General features: G+C 35.1%; 1 protein-coding gene across 7 annotated transcripts in view; it reads left to right on the top strand.

Annotated features, from left to right (window-relative positions):
* The window catches only part of SCAI (suppressor of cancer cell invasion), a 115882-nt gene extending 103681 nt beyond the window's left edge, over positions 1-12201 (top strand). For 6 of the 7 annotated variants that reach the window (XM_081236139.1, XM_081236140.1, XM_081236141.1 and 3 more), the window contains 3 exons: positions 936-1109; positions 1302-1402; positions 11133-12201. In XM_081236139.1, coding sequence (XP_081092265.1) covers positions 936-1109; positions 1302-1402; positions 11133-11279 — 422 coding nt within the window. In that variant the 3' untranslated portion in view covers positions 11280-12201. Of the gene's footprint in view, positions 1-935; positions 1110-1301; positions 1403-11132 lie in introns of those variants that run through there. The other variant, XR_014016004.1, reaches the window with a different exon arrangement.
* The last annotated feature ends 273 nt before the right edge of the window (positions 12202-12474 follow it).

Consider the following 12474-nt stretch of genomic DNA (forward strand, 5'->3'; position numbering starts at 1 on the left):
GGAGAACCAGTAGGACTTGATGGACTGGATGAGAGGGAATCAGGGAGAGGAAGGAAGCAGGGATGGACTGCCAGGTGTCTGGTTGAGCTGCCGGTAGAAGTGATAATCCTGGATAAGAAGCAGATTTGTAGGAGAACAACAGGGGAGAGAATCTACTGACAAGTTTTGATATGTTGAGTTTGAGGTTACCTTTGAGAGTTAGGTTGAGTATAGTAGTCTGGAGCTCCTCTGTCCAATAGAAATATAATGGGAGTCACACATGTGATTCTAAGTTTTCTAGTAGCCACATTTTTTTTAAGGTAGAAACAAACAGGTGAAATGAATGTTAATGAGACATTTATATTTTATAATTCACAGTTTGTCTCAATTTGGACTCATCACTTTTGAAGTGTGTCTGGTGGCTACTGTAGGACAGTGCCGTTCTGGACCTAAGGAGCTTATTTAGGCTGCAGATAGGGAACTGGGAATTAATATGCATATAAATGATAACTGAAATTTGTGCATAGGTGAGATCAACAATGTGTAGAAAGAAAATACTGATATTTAAGGGATAGGAAGAGAAAGAGCAACTAACAAAGGAAAATGAAAGAGATTGGTAGTTCTAGTGCTTCTCAGAGGGTTCCATTAGGAGCTGCCCATGATCCAGCACTTGCCATATTTGCATGGAAATTGTTAGTTGGAGGGGAAAAAAAAGCAAAGGAACATGTTCATTTTCCATTTCTCTTACGTTTACGAGACTCTATCTTAAGTTTTTTTCAGGAGAAAGCAATGTACCTGGGATATGTTTTTGTAGTTCCAAGACGAATGTACTTTGTTGAATTATACTTTAATGATACAGCTTTAATTTTATAGATTGTCAGTACATTAAAGTGTTCCTCAAATGCCTCTCTTTTGCAGAACTGTTGTCTATATATATAACATGTTTGTTATTACAGATCAATCTCAACGAGGTAGCCTCTTCACTCTCTTTTTGAACAATCCTCTAATGGCCTTCCTATTTGTCTCTGGATTGTCAAGCATGCGTAGAGGCCTATGGGAAAAGTGTCAAGAATATCTTCGAAAAATCAACCGCGATATTGCCCAGCTACTGACCCATTCACGTTCAATAGGTACCCTACTAATCTAACTGCACATTTAACAGAATGTACTATAATGGTTTAAAATTGTTTAAATTGTTTGAATTTATAAAGGTATTTGTTGAAGGCAGGAAAGTTGAGAAGGTTTTCCTGAACATTTCTTGCCTTTTGAAATGTATTTCCCACTTAAGTATCCTTTTACTGTCACTTTTCTCCTCCCTACAGATCAGGCATTTCTCCAGTTTTTTGGAGATGAATTTCTTCGCTTGCTTCTCACAAGATTTATCTTTTGTTCAGCCACCATGAGGATGCACAAGATTTTTCGGGTAGGCAAAGAATATCATTAAAGATCAATTTTGCCATTTCAGGTATTTAAGAGTCATATATTATATTTCACTTGTATTAAATAAACTTTGACTAGATCCAATATAATATTCACATATTAATATGTAAGGTATAAAGATGAACAATCTAAGGCACATCTGAGTAGCTACCACCCAGTTTAAGAAGCAGAAAGTTTTCATTACCTTTGAGGCCCCTCTGTGGGTCCTCCCTGATCCTGTCTCCCCTCTTTAGTTTTTTTTTTTTTTTTTTTTGCGGTACGCGGGCCTCTCACTGCTGTGGCCTCTCCCATTGCGGAGCACAGGCTCCAGACGCGCAGGCTCAGCGGCCATGGCTCACGGGCCCAGCCGCTCCGCGGCATGTGGGATCCTCCCGGACCTGGGCACGAACCCGTGTCCCCTGCATCGGCAGGCGGACTCTCAACCACTGCGTCACCAGGGAAGCCCCCCTCTTTAGTTTTAATGAAACTAAAACCCTGAATTTTATAATTGTCATTTGCTTTTCTTTATAGTTGTGTCACATATTTTTGTGTTCCTACACAACATGTTCATGGATCCATATTGTATGTATTCTTCTACATCTTGCTTTTTGACTCACTGTTACATTCCTGAGATTGAGCCATGTTGATGACTGACTGTAGCTTTCATTCATCCGTTTTCACTGCTATATAGGATTCAGTTGTTTGACTATACATCCCAAATTACTCATTATCTACTGATAATGGCCATTTGGGTTGTTTCTGGTTTGTTATTATTATAAACGATGCCACTGTGAAATCTTCCATCAGTTACCTGGCATACATATGTAAGATTTTCTCTGTGGAACATACTAGTAGTGGACTGTAGGGTCAGACACTATAGACGTATTCAGCCTTACTAGTTAAAGCCCTGGTTATACCAGTTTACGCTTGCAGTCGCTGTGTGTAAGCGTTGCTATTGGTCTAATCCTTGCCAACACTTGTTGCTCTCATTCTTTGTGTTTCATGTGAATCTGGTGGGTGTAAGTAGTAGCTCGTTGTGGTTTCAAATGTCATTTCTGGGATTACTCTTGAGGTTGAACAACTTTTCATATGTGTTACTCTGTTCTTCTTTATGAAGAGTATGTTCAAGTCTTTGGTCTGTTTTGCTCTAAGTAGTTTGTTTCTTTCTGTGTATTCATGTAACTATGTAACACTCTTCAGTGAGGTTTTAAAAAACGTAGCCATTTTTCACTTCTTATAAGTAACATTTGGTTCTTTTTCAAATATGCTTAAATATTTTCAAAAGTCTTTTACCATTTTTAGTTTTAAAATATGATATTTTTTCCATTTTATGACTATAATTTTAAAATGTGAAAGAGTTGTGCAGTGAATACCCATATACACACTAGCTGGATTCTGTAGTTAACATTTTGGTATATTTGCTTTCTCACATATTTGTCCATTTATCCATCTCTCTTTTCAATCATCAGTTCACCTCAGTTTTTGATGCATTTTGAAGTAAACTGTGGACTTCACCCCTCAACACTTCATCATGCATATAAATAACTGAAATTTATATTTATTTACTTACTTCTTTTTTTAACGTACAGTTTACATACAGTGAAATGCACAGAACTAAAGTCTACCATTAGATGAGTTTTGACAAATACATACTCCTTTGTAACTCAAACCCCAATTAGTAATACAACATAGCATCATTCCAGAAAATTTTCTCCACACCCTTCTCCAGTCAGTCCACTACCCATTATCCCAGAGACAATGCTCTTTTTATTATTTTCACTACAGATTAATGTCACCTATTCATGAACTTGAATTATACAGTGTAAACTTTATTTGATCAAGCATATTCTTAAGATTCATCTGTGTTATTTCATGTAGAAGTAACTCATTCCTTTTGAGTAGTTCCATTTTCTGAATATATCACAGTTTATTTAGGCCTTCTCTTTTTTTTTTTGGCTTCATCAGGTCTTAGTTGTGGCACGCGGGACCTTTGTTGAGGTGTGCAGGATCTTTCGTTGTGGCGCACAGGCTTCTCTCTGGTTGTGGCATGTGGGCTTCTCTCTAGTTGTGGTGTATGGGCTCCAGAGTGCATGGGCTCTGTAGTTTGCAGCGTGAGAGCTCTCTCATTGAGGCCCGTGGGCTCAGTAGTTGTGGCGCATGGGCTTAGTTGCCCCGCGGCACGTGGGATCTTAGATCCCCGACCAGGGATCGAACCCACGTCCCCTGCATCAGAAAGTGGATTCTTTACCACTGGACTGTGAGGGAAGTCCCCTTGGGTCTTCTCTTTTTAATGAACACTTGGGCAGTTTTAAACTTTTGACTATTATAGATAAAGTGACCATGAACATTCCTATGCAATTCTTTTCCAGACTTAACGTTTTGAATTTTCTTGGTCACAGAGTAGGTATGTCTTTAGTTTTATAAGAAACTGCCAGACTTTTTCTCAAAGTAATTGTGTCATTTTCTGTTCCCAGCAACTGCATGTGAAAGTTGCTCTACATCCTTGCCAACACATAGTGTTGTCAGTCTTAAATTGTAACCAGTCTATTGGATTTATAGTGGTATCTCATTGTATTGGTTGGCCAAAAAGTTCATTCGAACCTTTTGGCCAACCCATAGTTTCAATTTGCATTTCACTGATGAATGAGGATATTGGACATCTTTTCATGTGCTTGTTAGCTGCATCTTATCCCATTCTGTTGGCTTTCCTTTTCATTTTCTTAACAGTGGCTTTTGAAGACTATACTTTTAAAATTTTGATGAAGTTTGAACGAATCAGTTTTTTTTTCTTTTGTGGTGTGTTTTATCTAAGAAATCTCTGCCTATCCCAAAGTCACAAAGATTCTAGGAGTTTATAGTCTTAGCTTTTACATTTAGTTCTATGATATGAGTTAACTTTTGTTTACAGTGTGAAGTAAGGGTTAAAATTTCTTTTCAATACGGGTATGAAATTGTTCTAGTATCTCTTGTTGAAAAGCTTATCCCTTTCTCATTGAGTTACTTTTGTTATTTTTTGAAAATCAGTCAACCATATATGTATAGGGATATTTCTAGACTCTAAATTCTGTTCCATTGACTGAATAGCATTTTTCTCTAATATGCTGCTGCCTTGATAATTGTAGCTTTATAATAAGTCTTGAAATCTTTGTAGTGTGAGCCCCCCTGCCATTGCCAAAATGTTTTATGTGTTTTAATAGTTCTAGAAGATCCTTTGCATATCTATGTGAATTTTATATTTTGATTGGGATTGCATTTAAATCTATATAATCAATCTGTGGAGAGTTGTATTTTAATAATATTGAGTCTTCCAATGAATTAATATGGTATATCTCCCCATTTATTTAGGTCTTCTTTAGTTTCTCTCACCAATATTTTGTGGTTCTCATCATACAGGTCTTACATGTGTCTTATTAAATTTATTCCAAAGTATTTCATTTTGATGATTTGTAAATAGAATTATATTTTTTATTTCATTTTCCAATTATTTGTTGCTGATACATAGAAACAAATGTTTTTATGTATTATCAGCAAATAATGTTTTCTAAATTAACCTGTGGGACTTCCCTGGTGGTCCAGTGGTTAGGACTTCGCATTCCAATGCAGGGGGTGCAGGTTCGATCCCTGGTCAGGGAGCTAAGATCCCACGTGCCTCGCGGCCAAAAAGCAAAACATAGAACAGAAGCAATATTGTAACAAATTCAATAAAGACTTTAAAAATGGTCCATATCAAAAAAATCTTTAAAAATAATAATAATGGGATTCCCTGGTGGCGCAGTGGTTGAGAGTCCGCCTGCCGATGCAGGGGACGCGGGTTTGTGCCCCAGTCCGGGAAGATCCCACGTGCCGCGGAGCAGCTGGGCCCGTGGGCCATGGCCGCTGGGCCTGCACGTCCGGAGCCTGTGCCCTGCAACGGGAGATGCCACAACAGCGAGAGGCCCGCATACAGCAAAAAAAAAAAATAATAATAATAATAATAATAATAATAAATTAACCTGTATCCTGCAGTCTTGCTAAATTGAAGTATTTGCTTTGTTACCTTTCTGTGTATTCCTTAAGGTTTTCTATCTACACGATCATGTCATCTTCAGACAAAGGCAGCTTTACGTCTTCCTTTCCAATCTGTATGCCTTTTATTTTGTGTATGTGTGTGCTTTTTTCAGGGCTAGATCTTACAGCAAAATGGTGAATAGAAGTGATGAGAATGAATATTCTTGCCTTGTTCCTGGTTTTAAGGGAAAAATTAGTCATTTACCATAAATTATAATGTTAATTGTTAGTTTTTCATACGCACCCTTTTTCAGGTTGACTGAGCTCCTTTCTATTCCTATTGCTGAGAGTTTTTATCAGGAATGGGTATAAAAGATTGTCAAATACTTTTTTTCTGCATTAATTGATCCTGATATATATTAATTCTGTTAACATGGTGAATAGCATTGATTGATTTTCTAATAGTAAGTCAACCTTGTATATCTGGGCTAAACACATTTTGTGGTCATGTATTATCCTTTTGCATTGTTTGATTCATTTTGCTAGTATTTCCTTTTGGATTTTTGTATCTGTTTTTATGAATGATTATGGTATTTAATTTTTTCTTGTGAGGTCTTCATGTGGTTTTGTTATCAGGGTAGTGCTGACTTCATAAACTGAGTTGGGGTGTGTTTCATTCTCTTGTATTTCTTAAAGAGTTTCTTTTCAATTGGCATTATTTCTTCCTTGAATGATTGGTAGAATTCATCAGTGAAGCCATCTGGACCTGGAGTTTTCCTTTTGGGGATGTTTTAAATTATGAATTCAGTTTCAAAGGCTATTCATGTTTTCTATTTTGTTCTTAGTTTTAATCACTTGTGTCTTGCAAGTCATTTTCTAATTTATTGCCAAAAAATTGTTGATAATATTCCTTTATCTTTTAGTCTCTGTAGACTCTGTAGTGATTTTTCATGACTCATATTGGTAATGTTTCCTGTCTTTTTTTTCCAGTCTAGCTAAAGGTTTGTTAGTTTTTATGATCTTTCCAAATAAACAGCTTTTACTTTCCTTGATTTTTTTTTACTACTGTTTGTCTCTTTTCTACTTAATTTATTTCCATTCATACTTTATTATTTTTCTTCTTTTTAATTACTTTTATTTTAATTTTCTCTTTTAATTTCTATGTTTTAAAACTTAGATTGAAAACCTTTTGCTCTTCTAGTACAAGCACCTACCCTTTAAGCTTAACTGCTTTAGTTATATGATTTCAATACTTTTAACTTTATTGAAACTTGTTTTTTGACCCAGCATGTGAATTATCTTGGTGAAGATTCTTTCTGCACTTGAAAAAACTATGTATTAGATGCTATTCTAATACATGCTATTAGATGTATGCTTCTGCTATTATTAGATGGAGTGATTTATAAATGTCAATTCAGCTTGATGTTCCAAGTATATTAAATAGTGTTCTTCAAGTCTTCCATATTCTTTTTTTTTTTTTTTTTTTTTTTTTTTTTTGCGGTACATGGGCTTCTCACTGTTGTGGCCTCTCCTGTTGCGGAGCACAGGCTCCGGACGCGCAGGCTCAGCGGCCTTGGCTCACGGGCCTAGCCGCTCTGTGGCATGTGGGATCTTCCCAGACCAGGGCACGAACCCGTGTCCCCTGCATCGGCAGGTGGACTTTCAACCACTGCGCCACCAGGGAAGCCCCAAGTCTTCCGTATTCTTAACTGATTTTCTGTCTGCTTATTCTATCCCTGATAGAGAAGTATCTAAACCTCTAATTATACTTGTGAATTGGTTCGTTTCTCATTTTGGTGCTGTTTTTTCATTATTCATTTTGAAGCTGTTATTGAGTTTGTACATACTTAGAGTTGTTATGTCTTGTTGAAATTACCCATTCATTACTATGAACTGTCTTTATGTGTGGCAGTATTCCTTGATCTGCAATCTAGTTTGTGCAATATTAATATAACTATACCACTTTTCTTCTGGTTTGTGTTTGTATGGCAAATCTTGTTTTATTCTTTTACTTTTAACCTATATCTGTCTTAATATTTAAAGTGGAATTCTTTTCAACAACATTAGGTCCTGCTTTTTTATCTAGTTTGACCATATCTGCCTTTTACTTGACATTTTTAGTTTTAAATTACATTTAAATTAAGTATAATTATTAATATAGTTTGAGTTAAATATACTATTATTTGTTTTCTATTTGTCCTGGCTGCAGTTTGTACCTTTTTTCTTTCTCTCCTGCCTTCATTTTCATTTGACTTAATTGAGGTTTTGTTTTGTTTTAGAATTTTATTTTAATAACACTGTATATTTATGCTGTATCTCGTTTTGCTTTTTTAATATCACTTCACATTTAATGTAATTATCTTACAATAGTATTCTTCCATTTTCTCCCTCCCAATCTCTACTATTATCGTCATTTGACTTTTGAGTATGATATATACTATTTGATACTTTGTGGTTATCATAGCATTAAACAGTCAATTATCTTTTTTTTTTTTTTGCCACGCCATGCAGCATGTGGGATCTTAGCTCCCTGACCAGGGATCGAACCCGCACACCCTGCAGTGAAAGTGTGGAGTCTTAACCACTGGACCGCCAGGGGAATTCCTAAAAAATTTTTAATGAGGAGGAAAAGCTTATATATTTATTATTTCTGGCACTCTTAATTTCTTTCTTTAGATTTAATCTTCCATCTGGTATCATTTTTCTTACCACAGAATTTCCTTTATCATTTCTTATAGTGCATATCTGGTGGTGATTAATTCTCTCATTGCTTATTTATCTGAGACAGTATTTATTTCACTCTGATGTTCTGTGAACCATGGGTTATTTAGAAATATGTTATTTAGTGTTTAAATTTTGGGAATTTTCAAGATATCTTACTGATTTCTAATTTAATTCCTTTGTGGTCAAATAGTATGCTTTGTATGGTTTGAGTCCTTTTAATTTATTGAGACTTGCTTTATTGTCTAGAATGTGGTCTATAATGGTACATGTTCTAGGGACACTTGAAATGAATGTATCAATATATGCTGCTACGGTTGAGTGAAGGGTTCTATAAATGTCTGTTAGGCCTTGTTGGCTTATAATGTTGTTCAACTTCTTTATAGCCTTACTGATTTTCTGAATAATTGTTCTATTATTACAATGTGTAATGTGTGTTTTCCTCTGGCAGTTTTTAAGATTTTCTCTTTACATTGGTTTCCTACAATTTGATTATGATGTACTAGCTTGATATGCTTTTCTTTGTTGCTTTCTTCCTGCTTGGGGTTTATTGAGCATCTGGGAGCTATCTAAATATCAACATATTTAATATATTTTAGAATATTTTTGGCCATTATTTCTTCAAACATTTTCTCTACCTCCTCCCTTTTTCTTTCTGGAGCATCAATTACATATATGTTAAACAACCTAATATTGTCCTACAGGTCAATGATTTGCTCTTTTTTTTTTTAAGTGAAAAAAGGTTTATTTACATGCTCTTCATTTTTAAAAATGTCTGTTTTCTCTCAGTGTTTCAGTTTCTGTTGTCTTCAACTTTACTGATGTTTTCTTTTGCAGTGTCTAATGTGCTCTTAATCCTATGTCCATTTGGTTTTTCATTTCAGGGATTACATTTTTCTCACCTCTAGAAGTTCTTTTTGGTTCTTACAACATTTTCCATTTTTCTCCTTATTATATTTATGTTTTCTTTTGTGTTCTTGAATGAATAATAATAGCTAAAGCCTTTACCTTCTAATACTGTATTCTCTATCATTTATAGGTTTGCTTTTATTGTTTTTTTCTACTGGTTAGGGGTCTCATTTCTAATTCTTTGTATGTTTAGTAATTTTCTGTTAGACTGTGAGCATTATGAATTTTCTGATGTTGAATTCTATATTTTGTTGTCTTTAAAGAGTGTTGGGCTTTGTTCTGGCAGGAGTTAAATTACTTGAACATCTTTTTGACCTTTCCCTGGCTTGTTTTTAAGCTTTTTAAGGGCAGGTTTATTACAGTCACATTAACATACAGATGTAGATTTATTTCAGCCTAGTACTAAGAAGCATGATTTCTCTGGGGTCTCTTTTATATGTCCACTGTTTCAACACATATTCTCCACCCTTGGGGTGTTTGGTCAGAATTCAAACATGTCCCAGCCCTGTGTGAGCTGAGAGAATTGTTCAGTTTACAGTAGCCCCCCAGCAGTTCCTGGTTTTTTGTATTTTTTTTTTTTTAGGGTTTTTGAGCTTTTCATTATTGTCACTCCTCATAGTATTTAGTGTGGTAAAATGAAAATTTGGTCTCTGTAATATGTAATTACTGAGGCCTACAGGCACAAGAGAGATAGAAATGACCTTTGAATATATGGACCGTCATGTTAGATGTATAGAAAAATGGTAATTTATTTTTTCAGTAAATTTTAAGTATGTGGCAAAATTGTAGTCTATAGAAAGTACCAAATGAAGAAGAATTTCCAAATGAGAATCACTTTATTCTTGAAATTGTCTTCTTATTTTGCTTCCATGTGATTACAAAAACTATTTTCTTTTTTCTTTTATTAGTCCTTTTTTTGTTTTTTCCCCTGATCTTTCATCTCTCTTTCTAGGGACTCTTTTTTTCACTCTCTTTGCTAATAAGCTTAGAAACCTCATCCATTTTCACGGCTTTTAATATTTATCTTCATGTAGATTGTATCAGTGTATATATTATATATGTATATAGTATGACATAAACTACTCAAACCTGTCTTCTTCTTTTTTAAAAAATTTATTTATTTTATTTATTTATTTTTCGGCTGCATTGGGTCTTCATTGCTGTGCGTGGGCTTTCTCTAGTTGCGGTGAGCGGGGAGTACTCTTCATTGCAGTGGGCGGTCTTCTCACTGCGGTGGCTTCTCTTGTTGCAGAGCACGGGCTCCAGGTGCACGGGCTTCAGTAGTTGTGGCTCGCGGGCTCTAGAGCACAGGCTCAGTAGTTGTGGCGCATGGGCTTAGTTGCTCTGTGACATGTGGGATCTTCCCGGACCAGGGCTTGAACCCATGTCCCCTGCATTGGCAGGCGGATTCTTAACCACTCTGCCACCAGGGAAGCCTTCAAACCTGTCTTCTGAGATACAGTCCTGAATTTTCAAATTCTGGTTGATGGGCTGTCCTCTTTGTATAGCCCATTACCTTAAATAAAATATACCTAAGACCTGAAGCTTTATACTATCCCCAAATTATCTCCTCCTTTACATCTCTTTTTCTCTGAGTAGCTCTCAACTCTTCTTTCAAGTCATCCATTCCTGAAATCTTAGTCATTTTTGACACCTCCTTCTCCTATAATTAATTGTCCAGGCCCATTAATTTGACCTTTTCAGGGTTTCCCATGTCTTTTCTCTCGTTTTAATTTCTACTGAAACATGTATTTATTTATTCATTAAAAAATACTTGTTGAAATTCTGTGTATTTTAGGATTTTCCCCCCAGCAAGTAGGAATTGTATGGTTTCCACAATATAGCATAGTTCCCAGAAATGATAGGCCCCAGTAAATATTCATGAAATAACTCACTAAATGAATATATTGGGTTGAACCATATGAACTTATCATTTTTGGGGTCAAAATGGTCAAATGTCAGCAATTTCGTATGTTCATCAAATATATTACCAATATGAAGGAGAAATATGCATATTAAGTTACTTCTTAATACTGTTCATATTAACAGTAATATTAATGTGTATAATTTTCTTTCCTTAAACTATAAAATTGACTTTTCTCTTCTTTGTTTACCAGGAAACACGAAATTATCCAGAATCATATCCACAACTGCCAAGGGATGAAACAGTGGAGAACCCTCACCTCCAGAAGCACATTTTGGAATTAGCATCCATTCTGGATGTGCGAAACGTGTTCCTTGAGAATACCATAGATGACTATTAAAGCAAAAATCCTCTGTTGAAACAAGTTTTCATTTGCCACAGATTTTAAATGGTGCAGTTTTCTAATGTGATGACAGACACATAGTGGTGTTATTTTGTTTTTATTTTTCAATTTAGGACCACCATTTTAAAAATAAGCTGAAAAAAATTGTTCAAACTTTTAGGGTAACTGTTTTAAAATACAGTATTTCAGGTCTTTTAAAAACTCAATTAATCTTGGAATTTTTATTTTTTGGTTTTGAGGTACGGATACTTACCTCTAACATCTGATCCTACACTCATATAGTCACTATTCTCACCCTGAGAAGAGTAAATCATTTATTTTTGTATAATGAGGAAAACCCAACTCTTATACTTGGACCTTAAATGTGTGGATTTGGAAAATATGTAATTGTTCACAAATATAAAACTAGCCAGCATGGACTGCAAAGAATCAAGAACAGAGCCCTTCCAGCCCTTTCATTCCAAGCTAGTAGATAGAAAAATGTGTGATTCTTTGAAGCCTAATCAGGCTAGTTCTTAAAAGCATTTAATTCGTTTAAATGCTGTCAAAATTTCAGTAACTGTATAGGATTGATTAGCATCTGAAAAGCTGAATCTTTAATTGGGGTCTTGAGATGATACATATCATTTGGAATGTGTGAGTCCTGTGTTATCATAAGATATGTTTGCATATTTTGTTTTCTTTGTATCCTTTGAATGCTGGAAGTGAAAAAGAACAACTTTTAAATCTTTCAGTCAAAAAATCAGGTTGTCTTTTCATAATACAATGTTTCCATAGGAATTCCATTTAAACTTTTATTAATTAATGAGATCAAGTTTAAAGACTGTCTAGGTTGAGGTCTGTGGTATACAGTAGAGAGTTTGTAATCTTTTTGCCTAGTTCAGATTTATGAAACTTCAGAGTTGTTACTAATTTTAGTTGAGGGTAACTGAATTGTTATATAATTAAAATGGAAGTTGCTTTTGCATTGACAATTTGGAAATTAGGTTTTTAAAAACTCCTTATATTTACTATTTTATATTTCATGCACAAGTTTTTTATTATTTTATATAGGACTCAGTGTATTATATAAAGATTTTTGTGTTTTTTCTTCCCTTCCATCCCCTTCATAATTTTACAGGTACTAGCTATGATTTCTTTCCCCTCTTTTTTTTTTTTTTTTTAATGCGGTACGCGGGCCTCTCAGTGTTGT

Source organism: Mesoplodon bidens, assembly GCF_964165515.1.
Source record: "Mesoplodon bidens genome assembly, chromosome: 6".
NCBI lineage: Eukaryota > Metazoa > Chordata > Mammalia > Artiodactyla > Ziphiidae > Mesoplodon > Mesoplodon bidens.